At 30.9% G+C, this 21,295-nt stretch overlaps 1 protein-coding gene across 1 annotated transcript in view; it reads left to right on the top strand.

Annotated features, from left to right (window-relative positions):
- LOC148313044 (uncharacterized) overlaps window positions 1-10,672 on the top strand; it is a 55,032-nt gene extending 44,360 nt beyond the window's left edge. Inside the window, exons 7-8 of the mRNA XM_088269580.1 lie at window positions 3,635-3,832; window positions 10,431-10,672. Of these exons, the coding sequence (XP_088125706.1) occupies window positions 3,635-3,832; window positions 10,431-10,672 (440 nt within the window). The remainder of the gene's footprint in view (window positions 1-3,634; window positions 3,833-10,430) is intronic.
- Window positions 10,673-21,295: the final 10,623 nt, after the last annotated feature.

A 21,295-nucleotide genomic window follows, 5' to 3' on the forward strand; every position in this document is an offset into this window, starting at 1 on the left:
ATTAAAATTAAAAAAAAAAACAAATAATAATAAAAATAAAAAATTGTATGAACATGTGAGTATTTCGGCTCAACAAAGGCCATGCCTAAAGAGCCGTAATACATATAGTAAAAAAAATGTATGTATCTTTGAAATAAATAAACAATTTAAAAATAAAAAAATTAATTTGTAGAATGCCATTTAAATGTATTGATTGAATATTAAAATCAAACACATATTTTTAAGATTCTACTCTGTAGTATTTTATTATTAAAAACACATAAAAATATAATTTGTATCAATTGTTTCGCCTTATTATGGCATGACAATAGTTTAAAAATGCCATAAAAGGGATAACAATTGTCATTAATTTTATAATTGTATTTTTAATAATAAAATACAATTTAAATACTGTTTAAATCACTGTTTGATTTTAATTTATACATTCAACAAAAATAAAATTCTCGATCTTAAAAAAATTAAACGTTGATTATTTTTGAAGAACCTTTTAATAAGCCAAATTATCAAATCAACAAACCTGCCCAAAAAACCGCAACCCTTTTATTTTTAATCGGAAAATGTTTTATGTGCGTTCATTAATTTTTTAAAACATTTACACCACGCGCGAGGGCTGTTCCAATCCCAAACCACATTAAACCTTCATTTTCTCCTCCCTTAGCTACCCGGGGTGGGTTTACGGATATTTACTGTCAAACCTGATTGGATTAACTTGAATCTACGTCACATTTCTGATAAATGCTCAATTAAATATTTATAACGCCAGTACCTACTTTACTCAATTTCCGCCCGTCAAACGTATCCAAAATTTATCGTCAAATTTCCTTATTTCTACAAAATTTTATTGATACACGTATACGACAGTGGGTATTTTGTGATATTGATATATGTATTTCAATTTTGAAGAGATGTCTTTAATTTTTATATCTTGGTTTGCGAGATGAGAGATAATATGAAAAGGTAGAATATTTAATTGTAGCATCTAAAATTATTCGTCAAATTTCCGTATCTCAAAATTTTTTTTTTGTTAAATGTATACAAATCTAGGTATATTGGTAGGTCGATTCACATATTTTTGACATATCAATATAGATGAAGAAGAATTTGGAATTCTGGGCATTTACAAGGCTTACGACCGTCATAGGTTTGGTTAAGTGATACACATGCGTAACATTAATCAATTCTACCCTTGATTGCCAACCACACTACTCAATTTTTGAAAAATGTTGTTATATGGATAAAACTCGCAACACAGTTTGTGCGAGTTTACAATAGCCATCTATGGTGGGATAAAAAAAGCTTTTATTAAGCAGATACTCTTGCCATTTGTACGTGAGTTCCGAATCCTGTATTATATTCATATACTTGAGAAACGCTTGAAACCATGATTTTTAACTCATATTTGCTTACAATTTGACCAGTTAATTTATTTACAACATTTTGAGTGTGTCCAAATACTTGTTAACAAATCTGGATTATCTCTAATAAGAAGATAGATTAGGTAAAAAATAAATCCTTATTGGAGATAATCTTCATTAGTGAACAAATATTTGTACACACTTAAAATATTGTAAGTAAAATTGTTCCACTGTCCTATGGCTGTCATGGAATTTTTCACATAAAATTATGAAACTAATCGCCACATTTATATGTTATTTTTTGTTAGTTTTTAAATGTGTCTAACATAAACTTTTGTTTGTTTCCATCTCGTTGAAACGCTTAATATATTATGTTTCGTAATCCACAACCTGACAGGCATTATTTAAAATGACAACATTATAATGCGTTCTAATAAGCATACCTATTGTGAGGGCCTCGTTATCAAGAACAAACAGTGAAAGGTTCCATTGTTGCTGTTGTATTATTCCCAGAATGGCGGTTTATTAATCGCGGCAATTAAATTTTGAGAATCAAAAATTAATTACGAAGGGATGCTGTAACCGTCAACTGATGATCTCCTGGGGCTTAGCCTAACGGAAACCATAATTATCTGTCAATTTCAGGGACCTTTCTTATTTGCCCTTGATATTTTGTATGTGTCCGTATCTTGTTAACAAACCTTGGCTTGTCTCCATTTTGGAATTATTTACATCAATTTTTTGTTGATATTTCAATAAAGAAAAACAGACATCTGGGCATTAATACGGCCTACGACTTGTCACAAACTGGTTCAACCGTTGACCACAGGACTTGTTTCAATGTACCTTAATATGGAACAGCCGTAAAATGTACGACGATAAGAAAAACTTTAATTTTACCGGAAACGTTTACTTAAAAAAATTGTGCAACACTTCTTTTGAGAATTTTATATAAAAACTAACATTAAGTCGTGGTAAATAATAAAGAAACTTGCTACTTATTACCATATTCTTTACATGTGTTGCTCAGTGATCCACACAGATTGGATATAGCTCTTAAATATTACGAGTGCTTCGTAATCTAGGGTTAAGTTATCTTTTTATACAAGTGTAAATATGAAATAATCCGGAATGAATCATTTTTAATACATTTTTAAAGGTTTCAGCTAAATTTAAACAAAACTTACTGATAATTTTTTTTTGACATCTCATCAAAGATGAAGTACAATATGGAAGACTGGGAATTTACGGGGCTGACGACCGTCATGGGCTGGTTTAAGTGATCACTTTACACACGTGTAACATTCACCAATTCTACCCATTATTGACAACCACACTCCTCAAATTCTTGGAAGTTCTATATATATATGAACCAATTTAGAAACCTTTTTCTTGATTCACTAGAACTTCACTACGGACATCTATTGGTGAGATGTAAAGAAGCTCTTTACTAAGCAGAAACTCTTATATTAGTATAATATGAAAATAACGCCTGTAATTGGAGATAATCCAGATTTTGTGAACAAGTATTTGGATACACTCAAAATGTTGTAAAACTTACTGAACTCAATCATAGATTACGTTGAAAAAAAGCATGTAAAAGAAGGTGTTAATTTAAACATGATATATTTGAGTAGTGAGGTTGTCAATTATGGATGGATAGCTGCATGTGACACGTTTATAAAGTAATTACTTAAGCCTGCCTAAAACATGTTGTAATTCCTATAAAAACCCAAACATCCATATCATTTTTCATCTTTGAGGTATCAATAAACATTTATCTTACATATTCCTACAATCCTATAGGGAAACATATAAAAAAAATATAAAACCCTTATCCGCACCCCAATGGTGCATAGGGCACTGCTTCATATAAACGCAGTGTTATCTTGATCGTTTACAAATGAAGGAAAGGTGATCAGCCCTCCGCTTCAGGTACCAGTCCAGGGTAATATTGAATAAATATTACAGTGAAAAAATCACTTATATTTATTTGACCCCCCCCCCCCTGGGAATCAAACCCGGGACCTCCAGAACGGTAGCCGAGCGTGCTGACCATTACACTACGGAGGTGGACCAAACAATAGGGAAACAAGCATGTTAAATAGAAGATTAGAGGGTTTTTGTTTTAATTCAATACAAGGCGATCAATCTGCGCTGAAAATCTCCAGATCAAGAATTGAGTTTTAACGCAACAAAGGCTTTTCAGTTTTGATTCTGGAGCGATTGAAGTAGTTTGCAAAACTCAATGCATACATATTATCCTTTCTTTGTTTCAGCTGCGACCCCACAGGAACTAGCAGTCCGGGAGATGCGGAGATGCCACGGGAGCAGCGTCGGGGAGGGCGTCGCGACGGGCAAGAACCTGGTGGCACTCCTCAAGAGACAAGTTCCCCTGGCTGGTCAGCTGCACCGAGAGCTGGAGTGGGGACAAGGATGGGGATGGGTCACTCTTCCGAACGGCGTGTGGAGTGGGAGTAAGTCAATCATTGTTTTGTAGCTCTCGTGATGAAAATATAGAAAATTCTGTGATTTTTGTGTACAGTGACAATTTGTGATGAGGCTTCTGCTTTTGCTGTTTATAAAGGAGATAACGGTATGGATGAATCTATTAAAACAGTGTGTTAAATATAAGTAGTTCAGCATTTATTTGTTTTAATGAAAATATGATTAGCTCGAGATCCAAACCCTGTGGAACACCTCAAGTGCTATTTTTCATAGAGATATGGTGTTTTTACATTTTTTTAAATGCCTAAGTGGATGATAACTTTGTTTTATCGACATGTCTGGTATTATTGAACAAATGTCGTTTGTATCATTTTCTGCTCTAGTTTCAATCATGAGGATTGGTTAGCAATAAAGCCCTGCATGTCTTACTTCACTCCTCTAGGTCTTCAGCGAACCTTTTCACCCCAGTATAGGAGGTACAGCTATATTTAATTCAAATACTCCCGACAAGGATTGCTTATCTTACTTAGGAGATCTTTACACTTCCGGTTTCTTTTATCCTCACGAAAACCTAAACATTTAAAATTTGTTCTCTCTGGAAAATTCATTGCATTCGTCTAGGGGTCTACATATTTTTCTTCTTATTATTTTTCTCTTCTTTATCAGCCGTCTCTTTACTTCTGGTTGTAAGCGTTTTCTGAACTTAAAGGTTCTTTCCAATCTTCTTCGATTTCTTTCACCTATTAACCACATCTCGCAGCCATAAATCAAAACACTCCACTCATATGTCTGGATTAATTGCTTGCGGAACTTTAACAACCGTGTTGTTGGTTTAGAAGAAACAAACATCCACTCAATGATTTATAAACTTTGTACATAATAAATACAACTCTCATCTAAAAAAATATATTATTGGACTTGTTGTTGATTTTAGTCTGTTAATTTTAGTGTCGAATCCTATCTTTGCCAGGACTATGACAACCAGCATGCAAACAATACTACACGTCACTACCATAGCACTATTCACACACAAGATATTAATCACAGGCATTTTTGGTCGACCCGAGAACTAACATGTACACCTTTCCTCCCGTTGGTTTTCGTGTTAAACCAAAAACGCGTGTGATTAATATTTCGTGTAGCTGCAAGTGTGTCAATAATGCTATAATAGTGACGTGTAGTATCGTTTCCATATTGATCGTCCTTCCATGCAGTGATCGTCCTGACAAAGAAACAGATATTATTTTTTAACATCTCATCAAAGATGAAGAAGAATATGGAAGTCTGGGCATTTACGGGGCTGACGACCGTCATAGGCTGGTTTAAGTGATTACTTCACACACTTATAACATTCACCAATTCTACCCATTATTGACAACCACACTACTCAAATTATTGGAAGTTCTATATATATGAAACAATTTAGAAACCTTGTTCTTGAATCACTAGAACTTCACTAGACATCTATTGGTGAGATGTAAAGAAGCTTTTTATTAAGCAGAAACATATTCTTCTTCAACTTTGGTGAGATGTTAAAAAATGATATAAAAATAACTCCTGTAATTGGAGGTAATCCAGATTTTGTGAACAAGTATTTGGACACACTCAAAATGTTCTTAAGAAACAGATACGTCTTGAAACCAGAAGAATAAATTCACGGTAAGCGGTTATTAACTAACATTTTTGGAAAAAAAAGTTAAAATAACCACCCACAGAGTAAATGCTGTAATTAAAAAAATATAACTAATATGAACCTTTCTTTTCGCTAGGTTATTCATGCTTTAACCAAAAATTTGGCCATTATTCGTGTTTCAGTACGTACTTAAGCATTGCGTCATTAATAAATACTTTGATGTCTTTTATTTGTAACATATCTCTTATTTCCAAGCTTATGGCCATAAAATGTATCCTGGTAAGGAACGATTAATTAATATCCCCATTTTAGGGCGTTAAACCGGATGTTAATAAAATTGATATGATACATAAAATATCAAATGCCTTTGGAGCGTATTCCATCAGTTTTTCAAACACACATCTTAAAATCCAAATAAAGAAAAATGTAGATATTCTTAGATCTTTATTCACCGATTGCTTTGAAATTTTGGCGCAACGTTGCATTCGAATACAGGCGTGTATTTATATACCTGCAACACTTGTTTTTTTTTTATTATTTAATTTAATTGTTTCTTGGTATATACCAATATTTTTTTCTATTGTGCCGTGTGCAAAGTGATCACTTAAACCAACCTATGACGGTCGTAAGCCCCGTTAATGCCCAGACTTCCATATTCTTGTTCATCTATGTTGATATGTCAAAAAATAATATAAAAAATAACTCCTATGATTGTAGATAATCCAAATTTGTAAACAAGTATTTGGACACACTCAAAATGTTGTAACTTGACTTTTAGTTAATGAAATCTAATCAATTTTATCAAAATTGCATAATTACAAAACAAACTAACATTTAAGGTGTGTACATTAAAAATCTAAGCAAAAAGACTCTTGTTAAAGATGTAGAAGAATCGAAATACCCCCTCAGACATCGCTCACTCCTTTCAAGAACGTCATAAATCAAAAATCGTCAATTTTCAATTGTGCATGTTTTCGGAACGCCCAAAAAATGTTCTATATTCCAGCAAAAGAGGCATATTTTTAACTTAATATTTACCCGCTACAGGGCAGAAAATCTTGTTTTTGCATTTTGAAGAAAAGGTATTGTTTAATTATTTTTTTTAATATATTCAATATTTTTCAAATGAAGAAAAAACATCAGGTTTTACCTAAAAAGATGTGTTGCACAGTAAAAATTTCAATAAGTGGCTTGATATTTGTTTTTAATACATTGTATTATATTTTTAAACTTTAAAAGCATTCTCCTGAAAAATCAAGTTTTTTGATTTATGACATTCTTGAAAGGGGTGAGCGATATATGAAACAGATCAACATCCGGTGTCATATTGTTCAGCATAGTATATTTCTTATTCTTCTTCATCTTTGTTGAGATGACAAAATGTAAAAATAGCCTCTTAATCGAGGAACCCAGTTTTGTGAACAAGCATCTGGATACACCCAATATTACCGCCTACTGTTTGTTTTTCTTGGAAAACTTTAGTATATTTTCAGTATAATAATGTATGGGGTCTTTTCTCATAGTCTTTTTTCATTAGCCATTTATGAGGCTCCAGAGAAAGAGATCCGATTTCAGAAACCTAAAACGAGAATGGAAATAAATGAATTGTCATTTATCTTGATTTATTTTTTGGTAGACTTCGCACAGTTTATCTCCTCCGGGCCCATATTTCTGACCGCATTGTCGAGACCTTTCACGAGATTTAAATCACCATTTCATTGGTAGAAAGTTACCCAATTTTCTAACAATAATTAATTGCCGCAATTTTATATGTTGAGATTGTTTTTTAAATTGTTGGGTCATATCGCTCACTCCTTTCGAGAACGTCATAAATAAAAAAAAACGTCAATTTTCATTTGTACATGTTTTCGGAATGCCCAGAAAATGTACTAAATCCCAGCAAAAGAGGCATATTTTTTACTTAATATTTACCCGCTACAGGGCAGAAAATGTTGTTTTTGCGTATTGAAGAAAATGTATTGTTTAAAATTTTTTTTAAATAAAGTAAATATTTTTCAAATAGAGAAAAAACCTTCAGGTTTTACCTAAAAAGATCTGTTGCACAGTAAAAAGTTCAAAAAGCGGCTTGATATTTATTTTTAATATATTGTGTTATATTTTTAAACATAAAAAAAACGTTCTCCTGAAAAATCAAGTTTTTTGATTTATTGACGTTCTTGAAAGGAGTGAGCGATATATCCAAAGCCAAACATGGTTTATTGGATTGAATTCTATATTTATTTATGTATATGTTAATACGTGACGCGTTTCGTCTTATTAAGACATTATCTAACACTCACAGAGTGTTTGATAATGTCTAACACTCACTAAATTAAACCCTGAAGAGGGCAACAGGTCGTTGCCGAAACTAGTTGGTTAATAAAAATGTGAGTGGTTCAGAACACAAAGTATTTTTATTTCTCGAAATAATATATCAATATGATCCACAAAGTTAATGCTTTCAATATTCAAAACTCACAGAGTGTTTGATAATGCCTTAATAACACAAAACGCGTCACGTATTAACATATACATAAATAAATACAGAATTCAATCCAATAAACCTTGTTTAATTTTGGATATTTTACCCAACAATTCAATATGGAATTTTACCAACTGTCTGCAGTTACAATAAATATGTTTTTAAAATGTGGAAATAGGAACAGTGAAAAACATTGTTTAATCAATTAATACAAATACTTGAAAGTGTTTAGGTCAGGAGTAAGAATGATCGACGGGTATGTATGATGAGATGCATGAATATGGAAGAGGCGAAGATTCTTTTCAAAGGCTGATTAGAATGGCGTTCTATTCTTTTTGCTTACCGCTGCGGAAAAACGGCTTGATTGTGATTTAGTATGATAGTTTAAGATCCACTTCTAAATATGAATCAATACCAAAATGTATGAAGAAATGCAAAATATTTAAAAATCAGAGGTGTATTTTTTTTATCAAATTTATGAATTCTTCGTGCATCAAAGGTTTTGTAAAAATTACAATTAATGATTACGGGTACAATGTAACATTACAACAAATGAAAAATGTTACTTATGGTGTGAAGTAACACTAAGTTAGGGTGACTACACGTTGGAGCCTAGCTGGTTGCATACTAGCTGCTTACCTGGTTGGTAGCCTAGCACAAATTGCGTACTTCGTTCATATTCTATCTATTTCAAACTAATCGTTTTTGCATCTTGTATTGTAGAAAAAATCTACGGAAATTTTCTTAATGGAAATTTACTATATATTGCTTGATAATGGAACTATAAAGTATAAGGAATAATGTTCCAAATTAAAGCCAGATAATGCCTATTGGACAATGTGTGAAAAGTGGTTCATAGTGTGTGCACGCACAGGGTATCAATAGTGGTCCATAATGTGTGCATGCACAAGGTATCAATAATGGTCCATAATTTATGCATTAATTTTAAGTCAAACACAGATTTTTTGAGTCCACTAAGTTGTATTTTATTAACAAAAAGACATAAAAAATTATATTGTGACAATTGTTTCGCCTTGTTAGGGCATTATCAAACGAATGTTTTTGATAATGCCCTAACAAAGCGAATCAACTGTCAAAATATATTTTTTTATGTGTTTTTGTTAATAAAATACAACTTAGTAGACTCAAAAAATCTGTGTTTGATTTTAAATTAATAAATAAATTAAAATGGAGTTCTACAAATTAAACGCCAAATCAATAAATATGGTCCATAATGTTTGCACGCACAAGGTATCAATAGTGGTTCATAATATGTGCACGCACACGTACTTTGCGCATGTGAAATCTCTAAGTGACTATCATCTCTGCATCCTGCCAAGATATCGGCGCCACTAGATGTATGCGCACTTGATAGATGGCCAGTAGCTACCGACCAGCCAGCATGCGACCAACTGGACTCCATCTTGTCTATGCCCCTAGAGCACGTGTAAAGCCTGGCGTTTGTCAACAGATAGAACCCCGCCTGAGAGACAGGTCCCATTCGCAGGACAGCTTCACAGAGAACTGGAGTGGGGTCAGGGCTGGGGGTGGGTGACGCACCCCAACGGCGTGTGGAGTGGGAGTGAGTTCAAAATTTAAAATTTCAAAATTAAACTTGAGACAAAATCTGTCTGTTCGACTTATTGGCCCAACGGTTTTGATGCGATTGACATCGGATGCACTATCGGCGAACGCCGACAGTGAGTCCGGTGGCTTATGATTCGATCACTCCAACGCCGTTACATTCAAACCCTGGCACCTTTTGCGACGACTTTTCACCGAAGACTTTTCATAGATTTTCATTCATTGATTCGGCAGTCACTTTGTGGTAGTATTTAACCATGTTTAATTTATGTTTTACTTGGCAAATACCACTTTTTCTTAAAATCTACTGTGACACTTGTTTAGATAGATTCCACATAATTTTGAAATACCGTATGCGAAATCTTAATTTTAGAGTTGTGTAGTTGGGACATTGACAGATGAAGAGGAAGTAGTCCTAAGGACACAACTCAAAAACTATACCTACATAGTTTCACACACGGCGTTGGAAAATAATACAGAATGCATCGAAAACGTGTCATGATCTTAAGAAATAGTGGTAGTAACCAAGTAAAACCTTAATTAAATCCTTTTTAAGACTTTAATGCCACTTTAAAGATTGACAAACCTTTTTTATAATCATTTGACATCGAATAACAATATATTGGTTTGGACGTTCAATATCCTTACAAATAGAATTTGAATTAGCTGACAAATCCTTGACAATGCCAAAACACATTTGTATACATCACATCTTTATTAAATAACAATTTCGATAATCGTTTCTAAAATACAAAAAAAAATACTTGAGACGTGATGTGGGCAACGGACATACTTCGAAAATATCGGGACATTAAATGTGCACTTAATTCTGTTATTTTTTCCCAATTTTTAAGTATGGTATAGTTTAGTATGTTCATACAAAAGCGCGGTCTGTCGCGTGAATTACTTTAGTGCTTCTCTTCAACAGGGCTGACCTGGTCTCAGGAGGGTGACGACTTCGCTCTGCACGCGACCCCGTTGGTCCACCACAGCAACGCTGTAGCTGCGGCGGGCGCCTGCGCTGGTCCCGACGGCGCAGCGCTGTACGAGGGCGCCTACGAGCGCTCCTACGCCGACTACGGAGGGGTCAACATCAGCGACTACGACGATGCGGGGGGCGCAGCTGAGGACATGGACTTCAACGTCGACTGTGGAGACTTCATGATGTAAAAATTCAGACACCTCAATCGTACGAGTAAAATTCAATTAATTAATACCAGACCAGCGCTGGTGATTTTCAGTATTTTACGTAAGTAACGAACTTTCATACGATTATAAACGGATATCGCGATCTTTCACAATCATTACAAACTTTAAGTCGTACGTAAATAATGAACTTTTAAAATATATTAAATAATTCATAAAACGAGTATCAAAGGCGTAAATAAAGTCGTGAAGCTTCAGAAAAACATCGTAAAATTTTTAATTTGTAAATTAAAACAAAAAAACTGTTATTTTAAGAAAAATCTTTTTTTAATTTGCATTATTGATCTTGAGGTTTTAACGTTTTGAAAGGTCTTCATTGTGAATTAAGTTGACTCACAAAACGTTCCTAATAAGTCCATTTAATTCACAATAAATATTTATAAATCTTGCTTACGTAAAAAAAATACATAAGTGCAAAGCACAGCTATTTTTTGAGCCTGAAAATTCTTTATGATTTTCAAACAAATAAATTTACATATATTTATGAAGATTTATTTTTTTTAATTATCTTGGTTTTTTACTGGCATTCAAATATTTTAGCTATGGTTTATTTTGAAAATGAAATGCTACGCATTGTGAAAATATAACATTATCATGGTTTATTTTTAAACTATTTGGTGAAATAACGTGAATCAGTTAGGTATGCATGACTTATTTTAAAAGGTTTTAGGCTGTATACTGTGAAACTGTTGAATGATTTATATTGAAACTGCTACAAATTTCAAGTTTTAATGTTTCAGTTTTCATTCTTTGTGAAACTGTTTCATAAATCTATTTTACGTTAAACATCAAGTAACGAACAAATTGATTATACCAGATATACACAAATTATATTCAATCAAAATATTATCTTATGAAATGGATTTTTATACCTTTACGTAAGATGTCGTCATCTTTTAAAATTTACGTTATATGCAATGAAAGTATAGTGAAGTGAAGTATTGCGAAAATAACATAAAATTTGTCAATAAAACATGACGATTTTCTGTTATTTTTACCTTTTTTTAAATCAATGTTTCAGCTTTTAATAAAGCTCAAATTAAAGTGTATTTTTATGAACGTTACGAATTACGAGGAGTTTTAATTCCTAGTAATTTGTAACAACCATTGTATAAAGCAAATTTCAACTAACTTATTACTTTTAAAGTCCAATAAATTTTGAGTTTAAATAAATTATAGTATTAATATAAACAATTAGTTAGTGCATGAAAATCATCGTTAAACGTTTGATGATTAACTGAATGTAGAACAATTCTAAGTAGATTAAGAATAATTAAAATTGTACTATTAGGGTCTTAAAATTCGATATTGTTAAGTAAAAAGTAAATTACTTTACTTAGGTAGGCACTATGTGTTTCTGTTACTTTGTGTATATGTAATGTGTATTCATTAAATTTAATTCATACCGAGCTTTTAATTTTGATTATAAACATCGTGATTATAAATTTTGGTTTGGTTTTTTAATCGTTTTTTATTAAATATATCAAGGTTTATATTTTTATTTAATGGTCAAAAAACCGTTATAAATATTTTTTTCATCACTTTGCTTCGTATCTTTTTTTACAAAATTGAGTTCTTTATTTTACACAAACAAATAAATTTATTTGTAAAAGGCCAATTTTTGTTTTTTTAATGTAAAATCGACAAATTTTGAGAACTAAAGATGTTCTCAACAACAACTGAAAATACACAACTATTCAAATATGTAAAAACTAAATAATTCTTAATAATAACATGAAGGGAATGTGATTAGTCCTGTACTTCAGGTCATGAGAGATATTAAACAAATATTAGGCACATAAATTTATTCAAAAAAAAATATATTTCAACCTCACAAAGAACCAAACACAGGAAATTTTAAACTGTTTGTATTTTATTCTCAATATTATTAATATTTAAAGCATTTACTTTGTAGTTAGTCATTTTTACTTACATATTAATTTTTTTTCATAAAAATGTTAATAAAATTAGCATATAACCACTCACCATATTTGTATTTTAATCCGTTGATGAAAATACTAGACGTGTTAACATAAATGAATTGAAATATGGAATTTAACGAGTGTTTAAAACGAAATTTTGGCTGTACTAAATCATCAATTTATTTTACAAATTTAATGCCAAATCAATAAACAAAACATTTTTTACTTTCTTAATTTAAAACATTGGTTGTAAGATTTATGAGGATTATCAAGATATTTATCTTAACGTAATAAATCATATTTATTAGGCACATCATTTAAAAAAATAATAAAGTGAGTTTCAAACAAGATTTAAAGATAATAATTTCGGTTAAGTAAATCACGTTTTTTTAAATAAATTACTTTAATCAGCTTTTTTCAGCGTCTTGAAATGGTTTTCAGATTCCATTATATGATAACGTTTATCATTACTTGGCAGACATAATTCTTTAGAAAATGAAGAGCCGACTCTTCCACGAGAACCGTTTTAATAAAGAGCTTAAACTTACATTCATTGAATTATTTGAAAAAAGGATTTTATTCAAATTACGATGAACTGAAAAATAGTAAAACCTTGAACGATAAAAATTAAAAAAAAAACAAATCCTCAACTATGATAATTACTTAAACTCATGGTGTTTTCTATTTAATAGCAATATACAAAAAGAGATTGTTGACCTATCTGTCTTTTTTCTCTTATATCTCGTTTAAATCTACATACAGGGTGGCAAAAAAATAATCACCCCATCGGAAAATGTTAAAATTTTTGCAAATGGCGTCGTACGTCAATCAAATTTGACGTTTGTGAACAAGATAACTGCAGTACACAAAAAAAAAGAAAAAATGGGCATAAATGAGTATCTTCATTTGCGGCAGCCACTTTACGAATATCACATTTTTTACTGAACCAAAAATAATTGTAAACATCGGTTTTAAAATTTATATTACTTAAAATATATTTTTTTAAGTTATTTATAAAAAAAATTTATTTATTTTGCACCACCTTGTATCTGTTTGTATAACCTGAATCTGTCTTGCTTAGAAATGTCAAATATAATTAACGTTCGACGTCATTTGCAAAAATTATAACATCCCTCGATAGAGTGATTAATATTGCGCTATCCTGTATATGTAAAACATGTTATACATTACGTCAAGTAAGTTTTTGTTATAGAAAGTTATTAATATTTTATTTTATATTATGCAAAGCAAATTTTATATCATTATATTTTATCCGAAGTTAAAATTATATTTTAACGGAGTACTTAGCCCTAGCGTGTTGACGTACGACGCTATTTGCAACATTTATAACATCTTTTGATTTCTTTTGCGCCACCTTATATGCATACATAATACGCTTTACGTCAAGTAAGTTTTATTTTTTACAAAATAAGTAATATTTTATTTTATGTTATGTGAAGTAAATCTTACACTATTATATTTTATACGAACTTAGTATTAATGTACAGAGTACTTAGCGCTGGCGTGTACCTTTAAATTTTAAGCAAGAACCTTAGATTAATATATTCGTATACATTAATACATAAATGTGTCAATCAGTATTAAAATATTCATAACATTGTTGTTGTGTATTAGAAAATTAACCATTAAATAGTTTCCACTCACCCCCGCCTAGAATAATAAATTTACCATCCCTTTACTAACAAAAACACATAAGAATAATTTGTAAAGAAATTTCAAGATTTATTGAAATTAAAGATATTCTAACATTTGTTTAAATTTCAATTATGACAAAATAAACATTAAATTCGAAATTAATTCCATTTTATGATTTTTTTATTTTTGAAAAATACGTTATAAAAATTCATATGTTAGATATCTCAACAAAGACATTTTATATAGTTGGTTATTGCCGGTCTATGAAAACATCCGTAGTTTTATAAACTAGTCATGTGAAATGAAATAAAACTCAATGAGTCTTACACAAGCGTTTAATTTATAAAAATCAACATTTCATTCCACAAATTAATGTCAAATCAATTATCAGTATCAATTTTATTTGTCGAAATTGAGATCTTTATTAAAATGTAAAGTTATTGAGGCTATCGTACTAAATTTAGGTGTTTAAGTATAAAATACATTTAAATTATGCTTCCAAACCTATCCAAAGACTGCCCGACAACCCGGTAGTTTAAACTGTCGTGATCCCTCTGAAATTAGGTTGAATAATATAAAAAAAAACATAATATCGATGTGCCCTGCGTAAAATGCTTTTACTACAAAACATTTTTGTCAATTTTGAGATATTTGGTGTATGTTATCAATTGACTGTTATCTACAAATATAAACAAACAAAAAATATACATACAAAATAAATTACGCCTAGTTTTCAGGCGTATAAGATGCTATCTACATCGAATTTTCGAAATGAACTGAACTCCTAAAACGATAACTACTTAATTTTGACAAAGCATAAAGTTTTAAAACGATTTAATACATTATTTTATCGTGTTTTTGAATACATAATGCTAGTTTAGAATTTCAGATAAAACCGTTAATTAATAATAAAAAATATATATTGCAAAATCTTCTAAGCTCTCTCCTGTAAAGTAACAGCTTTGCAGATAGAGTAGGTAATTTACGTGGGGGCCGTCGATATATAATATTATATAAAGTAATTGTATCTTAATATAGCTTGTGGTGTTCGTATATGAATCGATGTCTAAGTGTGTATGTGTTTAGATAAAGTGTAAATTAAAAGTGAATAACCTGTAAATGTAGGTAAGTATTTAGATAAACTGTAAATTTCCAACGTGAATAACGTGTAAATGATACTCGAAAAGCTTATTCTAAGAAAAGTAGATATTGAATGCCGCGTCTTAATGACTGCGATGCAGACAATATGTAGTGTTATAAAATTAAATATTTTTGTAAATTCGATGATTATAATTTAGCACCTTTAAATTTTACACAAATTACAAGATTTTGAATATTTTTTTTTACATTAAAATAACAATAACAAACTAAATAACTTACTTATGTCAGGTTTACAGAGAAAAAAGAAAACCGTACTAATGTATTTGCGAACAATCTTCGCCTTTTCCACATTCATGGACCTACTCATACATACCCACTATTTATTCCAACTCTTGACCTTTCCACTGACAAGTATTTAAATATTTTATGAAGCCAAGTTTTCTTTGGTCTTTATCTGCTCCTATTTCCAACAACAATAACATTATTGTCCTTTATTCGTTACATGTATCTAAACCAAATTTTACACCGTCCTGAATGTAATCGATAATGCTTGTATTGCATTGATTCGTTTATTTCACCATTTTATTTTTTACCTTTAAAAATATATTTCAAGTTGCGTGATTGAGTAAATAAAAAAATCTCATATTTCCCTATCTACACCCAAACGGTGCATAAAGCATCGTATCAGATCAATGCGGTTTCAACGTCAACATTATTGTTGTCGGAAACTTCAATGCGGTTTCCAACAACAATAACTTTAACAAAGTTTTCATTACTATTCTTTCATTTTTCCTGAATTAAGATAACTAAAAATGACATTGTTCTAAAAACCTCATATCGCTCACTCCTTTCAAGAACGTCATAAATCAAAAATCGACAATTTTCAGTTGTGCATATTTTCGGAATGCCCAGAAAATGTACTATATCCCAGCAAAAGAGGCATATTTTTAACTCAATATTTACCCGCTACAGGGCAGAAAGTGTTGTTTTTGCATTTTAAAGAAAAGGCATAGTTTAATTTTTTTTTTAAATATACTAAGTATTTTTAAAATGGAGAAAGAAACCTTCAGGTTTATATTATCCACTGACACTTCGTGATGGAATTGCATTTTTAATTAATTTTTAACCAGTCTGATGATGTCGGTAACGACGAAACCCGGTCGCTGGTCAAATAAAAAAGTGGAAAAGCTAAAAATATTGGTTTTAATCTAATAATAAATTAAAACCTTCAGGTTTTACCTAAAAAGATCTGTTGCACAGTAAAAGTTCAATAAGTGGCTTGATATTTATTTTCAATACATTGTATTATATGTTTAAACTTTAAAAACGTTCTTCTGAAAAATCTAGTTTTTTAATTTATGACGTTCTTGAAAGGAGTGAGCGATATGTGGAAAAAACTGAAACGTGTTTGTGTTGTCAAAGAAACTCTTATTCCACTGTACACTAGTAATCCAATTTACTATTTGTAATATTTTGTCTGTCCAATGTATCAGAAAAACATCATCTCTATACTTGTTTGGAGAATCTTCTTCTATTTTAATCAAATAAGTTTTTGGCTCCCGTATAACTTATAATGAACAAAACGTATTTACGTGAAGAAATCTGGCACGCTCCGCGGAGCGAAAGCGGAGGGTCCGATTCCTGAAAATCAATGAAGAAAACTTTAGTCGGATGCCTCCCTTACGATAGTTTTGTTTGAGGAAATTACTCTTCTGATACTAGTTTTACTACACCATAAAGATAAAAACGTTATTACTCACGTTTCTCGTGAAAACAGCTAGCTAAAATAAAAGCTCTTTTGATTTACAAATCCCGCTACAGCGGGATGAATAAAATCGCAACTTTTTAATACACACTTCCTTGAAAATAATACTTTGTTTCAATATATGTAGTAAAATTTCGATGTTTATTTTTTATAACACATAAAATTTGGGGCCCGTATAGCGTATGTTTGGGTATACTAACAGAATGTATTAAGTCATATAAACAGAAAAGTACCATAATGAAAGCAGTAAAAGACGATGTTTGAGTTATATTTCATAACGTTTATAAAATGTTTCACAAATTATCGGGAAATATATTATTTATATAAATTAAATTATTATATAACTTTTTTAAACACTTTTTTCAATAATTTTGTGCATCATTTTGAATACGTGTGTCCAAAAGTATATTTTAACAATTGTATGTATGTAAATAATTCACGTTCGGGTATTTTTTTAATGTGTGTAAATTAAAATCACTGGTAAACAAGTGAGGGATTATAAAATAAAATACGAAAAATGTTTTATGAAAACATTGAAAACATGAATCAATGTTTCACATTTAAATACACTAAAAAATTATATTTTATTAAGAAAAAGTAATAATTAAAATAAACAACAGACAACACTCTCCTTCTTATTTATAGTTCACTTTGTGTAAAAACACTTTAATAAACACGAATTCGTGACTGCCGGCTATGGAATAATCATTCCATCATCAGATAATTAAAATGAAATTATTACGGTCTTACATTCATTTAAAAATATTTCTTGAATGTTTTTCGTAGATACTTTGTGGCACATTTTATAAACTTTATACAATTAAACTACTTTGTACAAACCACTTTTTTATTATAAGTACACTATGAGTATTTTAATGTTTTAGAATTATGAGTATTTTAATGTTTTAGAATTTAATAAACCCTGATGATGACAAGGTTCTTGTCGAAACCGGTAGGTAAAAATTGTATAAATAACAAAAAAAGTGGTTAAAACAGAGTTGTTTAATATTATAAAATTTATTTCGAAATAATTTAATGTGAAAAATAAAATAAAACAGTTAATTTGACGCCTTTTACTATATTCTATTGGAAGTCTGGCCATACATCAAGCAATTTTCTCTGGCGTTTATAACCATTAGCTTATGACTAGAAAAAGGACGAGACGCGCATAGAGGAACGCTTTGTCATACATACGTATTGTATATTATAAACCTACGAATATACAATACATTATCTTCTAGGTACATTACATAACTACTCCTAGAGCGTGGAATCTGAAAGTTGCTCGGGTAGGAGCTCTCTAAAGAGGAATATCTCAAGGGCGTGGGGTGGCATCTCCAGTTAAGTTATTCTTGCCCTTTATTCAGAAACTAGAGATCACGCTCATGCAAGACACTTAGTTACCTAACTAATGACAGGCTGTTTTCAACCGACACCACTGAAAAAGGGTGAATTCATTATTCAACTGGATAATACTCAAATTTACCCTACAAGTGTAACCTTCTCCAACCTTATAGGTATCTCAACTTGAGACAAAACAGCAATCGTTTATATAAAAAAAAAAAGATAGAAGTCTGAGCATCTCAGCATCCCAGGGTATACGACCTGGTATTTTGGCTGATTGATGTTATCCGTAGGGTCAAAAATCCAGTGTCTAATGCATTTATATATATATATATATATATATATATATATATATATATATATATATATATATATATATAGATTACCTCTTACCTCCTCTTACTTAACGTAATATTTCAAACGTAACCTAACATCATAGCAACAATATATTATAAAAGCATTAAGACAAAAAATACTTCTTACAAACTTTAATGAAAACCAGTCTGTTGTTGTTAGTTAGTTTAGGAGTATCAGAATAATTTCCAAGATCCACGTCCGATCCATGATGACGTTTGGCATTGAATCACACTGACGACTCTATTTTGTAGATCCGTCTCTTGAAATATAGAAACGAGTAAGGGTTGAAATACATTAATACGTTCAAGTAGTGGGATGCAATGGTTAGTCGGGGAAAATAAAGAGGAAAAAACGGTCAACGAAAGTCTTCTTAAATCCCCATATATATCAAAACCTCAAGGGATTTGAAAAGAGAATTAGTTGGGAGTACAAGACGTAAGAAGCAAGAGAAAAAATCTGTTGTGTCAACCGATATAAACCAAGCAGTTTTTTTTCAATGTGCAGTTAGAGTTGTCAACTAAGGTTTCTGATTCATGATTGTAATTTACGTATAAAAAATTATTTCTTTAAAAAATTAATGTAAAATGCTTCTTAAAACCCTTACCTCTTTATAATAATTATACATTTTTTGTAAACACTACTTCAATTAATTCAATTTTTAAATTCATTTTGTAAGAAAAATTTAATAAAATTGTGGGTTATAAACCTTTAATTTGTTATGTTTATAATATAGACTCGTCTAGCGTTCCCATCAGTCCGATGATGTCGGTAATGACAAAATGAAGCCATTGGTCAAAAAAAAGTGGAAGAAAGATTATAGTTTTATGATTTTTTTCAATGATTTAATAAAAATCAGTACATTTTGTTAAATATTTTTAAATATATTTTGTAACATTCATTTGGAGCATTGAATTTGGAGGTTATATATTACATGAAATGAGATCGCGTGAAAAAGGTGTAATTTACCATAGCTCATAGACCAGCCGTTAATTAGAAAGGTTGTAGGGCTAAGGTTTCTATTCCCAAAAGCACAGCTGAAATTTCATGTCTAAAATGCTGAAAAACTAATGATGAAAATCATAAATAAGTAAATCGGGGCGTTTATCATAAAATAATGATTTGATTCTACAGTATCCGATTACAAGTTTTTAATTACAATATTCTTAACAACAACATAAACATACTATACGCGAGCGTGGTAAACTTTGAAATTAAAATTGATTTATTTAACATGTTTATATTTTACTTCTCATTACTAAGGGTTATGACCCTTGTCGAAGCATTGACTCTTCTCCAGTTACCCTTTGATTGCACTGCACGTAGTGCTCTAACCACTGAGGTTTCTGCTGCTGTCTTTACTTGATCGATCTATCGTGTGGGCAATCTTCCTCTCCCTTTCTTCCCCTCCAGGCTACCAATCACAATCAGTTGTTCCAGGCTATCCTTATTGCCACCATCCCTCATATACAGACACTGGCCAGAATCAAGCCAATCAAGTGCAACACCTGACTAATTGGATAGTTGGTGCGTTTAGCTGTCCATGAGATTCGAAGTATGCGCCTCCAACACCACATTTCAAGTTCGTAATTTTTTCTTCTTTCTGCTGATTTTATGGTCCATGTTTCAAGATCTAAGAGAAAAATGGAGTGGATCCAACTCCTGACAAGCTTTAAGCTTGCAATGCATAAAAAACCTTTTGGAAATAACGCAGTTAGTACATCAGTCGCGAAATAATTTTCTTTAGAGGTTTTCTGGGACAAAAATGTAAAAAAGACAATGAATGGTCGTGAAAATAAATTGCACCTCCACGTGAATAATGACTTATCTCAAAATTGTGAAATGAACGAATATATTAAGGCCGTTTTGCCGTTCTCATTTTTCAGGCATTAAAAAACGATGTATTTTAAAGAAAGCTGGAATTTATTTTACAACTCACTGTGTCATTTTGACTGATGATTTTTTTACTTTCAATTAATGTTTATATCTATTTATATTTGTACATATCGCTCACTCCTTTCAAGAACGTCATAAATCAAAAAACTTGATTTTTCAGGAGAACGTTTTTAATGTTTAAAAATATAATACAATGTATTAAAAATAAATATCAAGCCACTTATTGAACTTTTTACTATGCAATAGATCTTTTTAGGTAAAACCTGAAGGTTTTTTCTCCATTTGAAAAATATTTAGTATATTTTAAAAAATAATAAAACAATAACTTTTTTTTCAAAATGCAAAAACAACACTTTATGCCCTGTATCGGGTAAATATAAAGTTAAAAATATGTTTCTTTTGCTGGGATATAGTACATTTTTTGGGCATTCCGAAAACATGCACAACTGAAAATTGACGATTTTTGATTTACGTCATTCTTGAAAGGAGTGAGCGATATGTTAGTTCCATTTTTAAGACGTGAATTATTTGAAGGCGATCCTTTATTAA

The sequence above is a fragment of the Brachycentrus maculatus genome, unplaced genomic scaffold, assembly GCF_059751285.1.
Source record: "Brachycentrus maculatus isolate JH-2025_06_01 unplaced genomic scaffold, ASM5975128v1 h1tg000025l, whole genome shotgun sequence".
Lineage (NCBI taxonomy): Eukaryota > Metazoa > Arthropoda > Insecta > Trichoptera > Brachycentridae > Brachycentrus > Brachycentrus maculatus.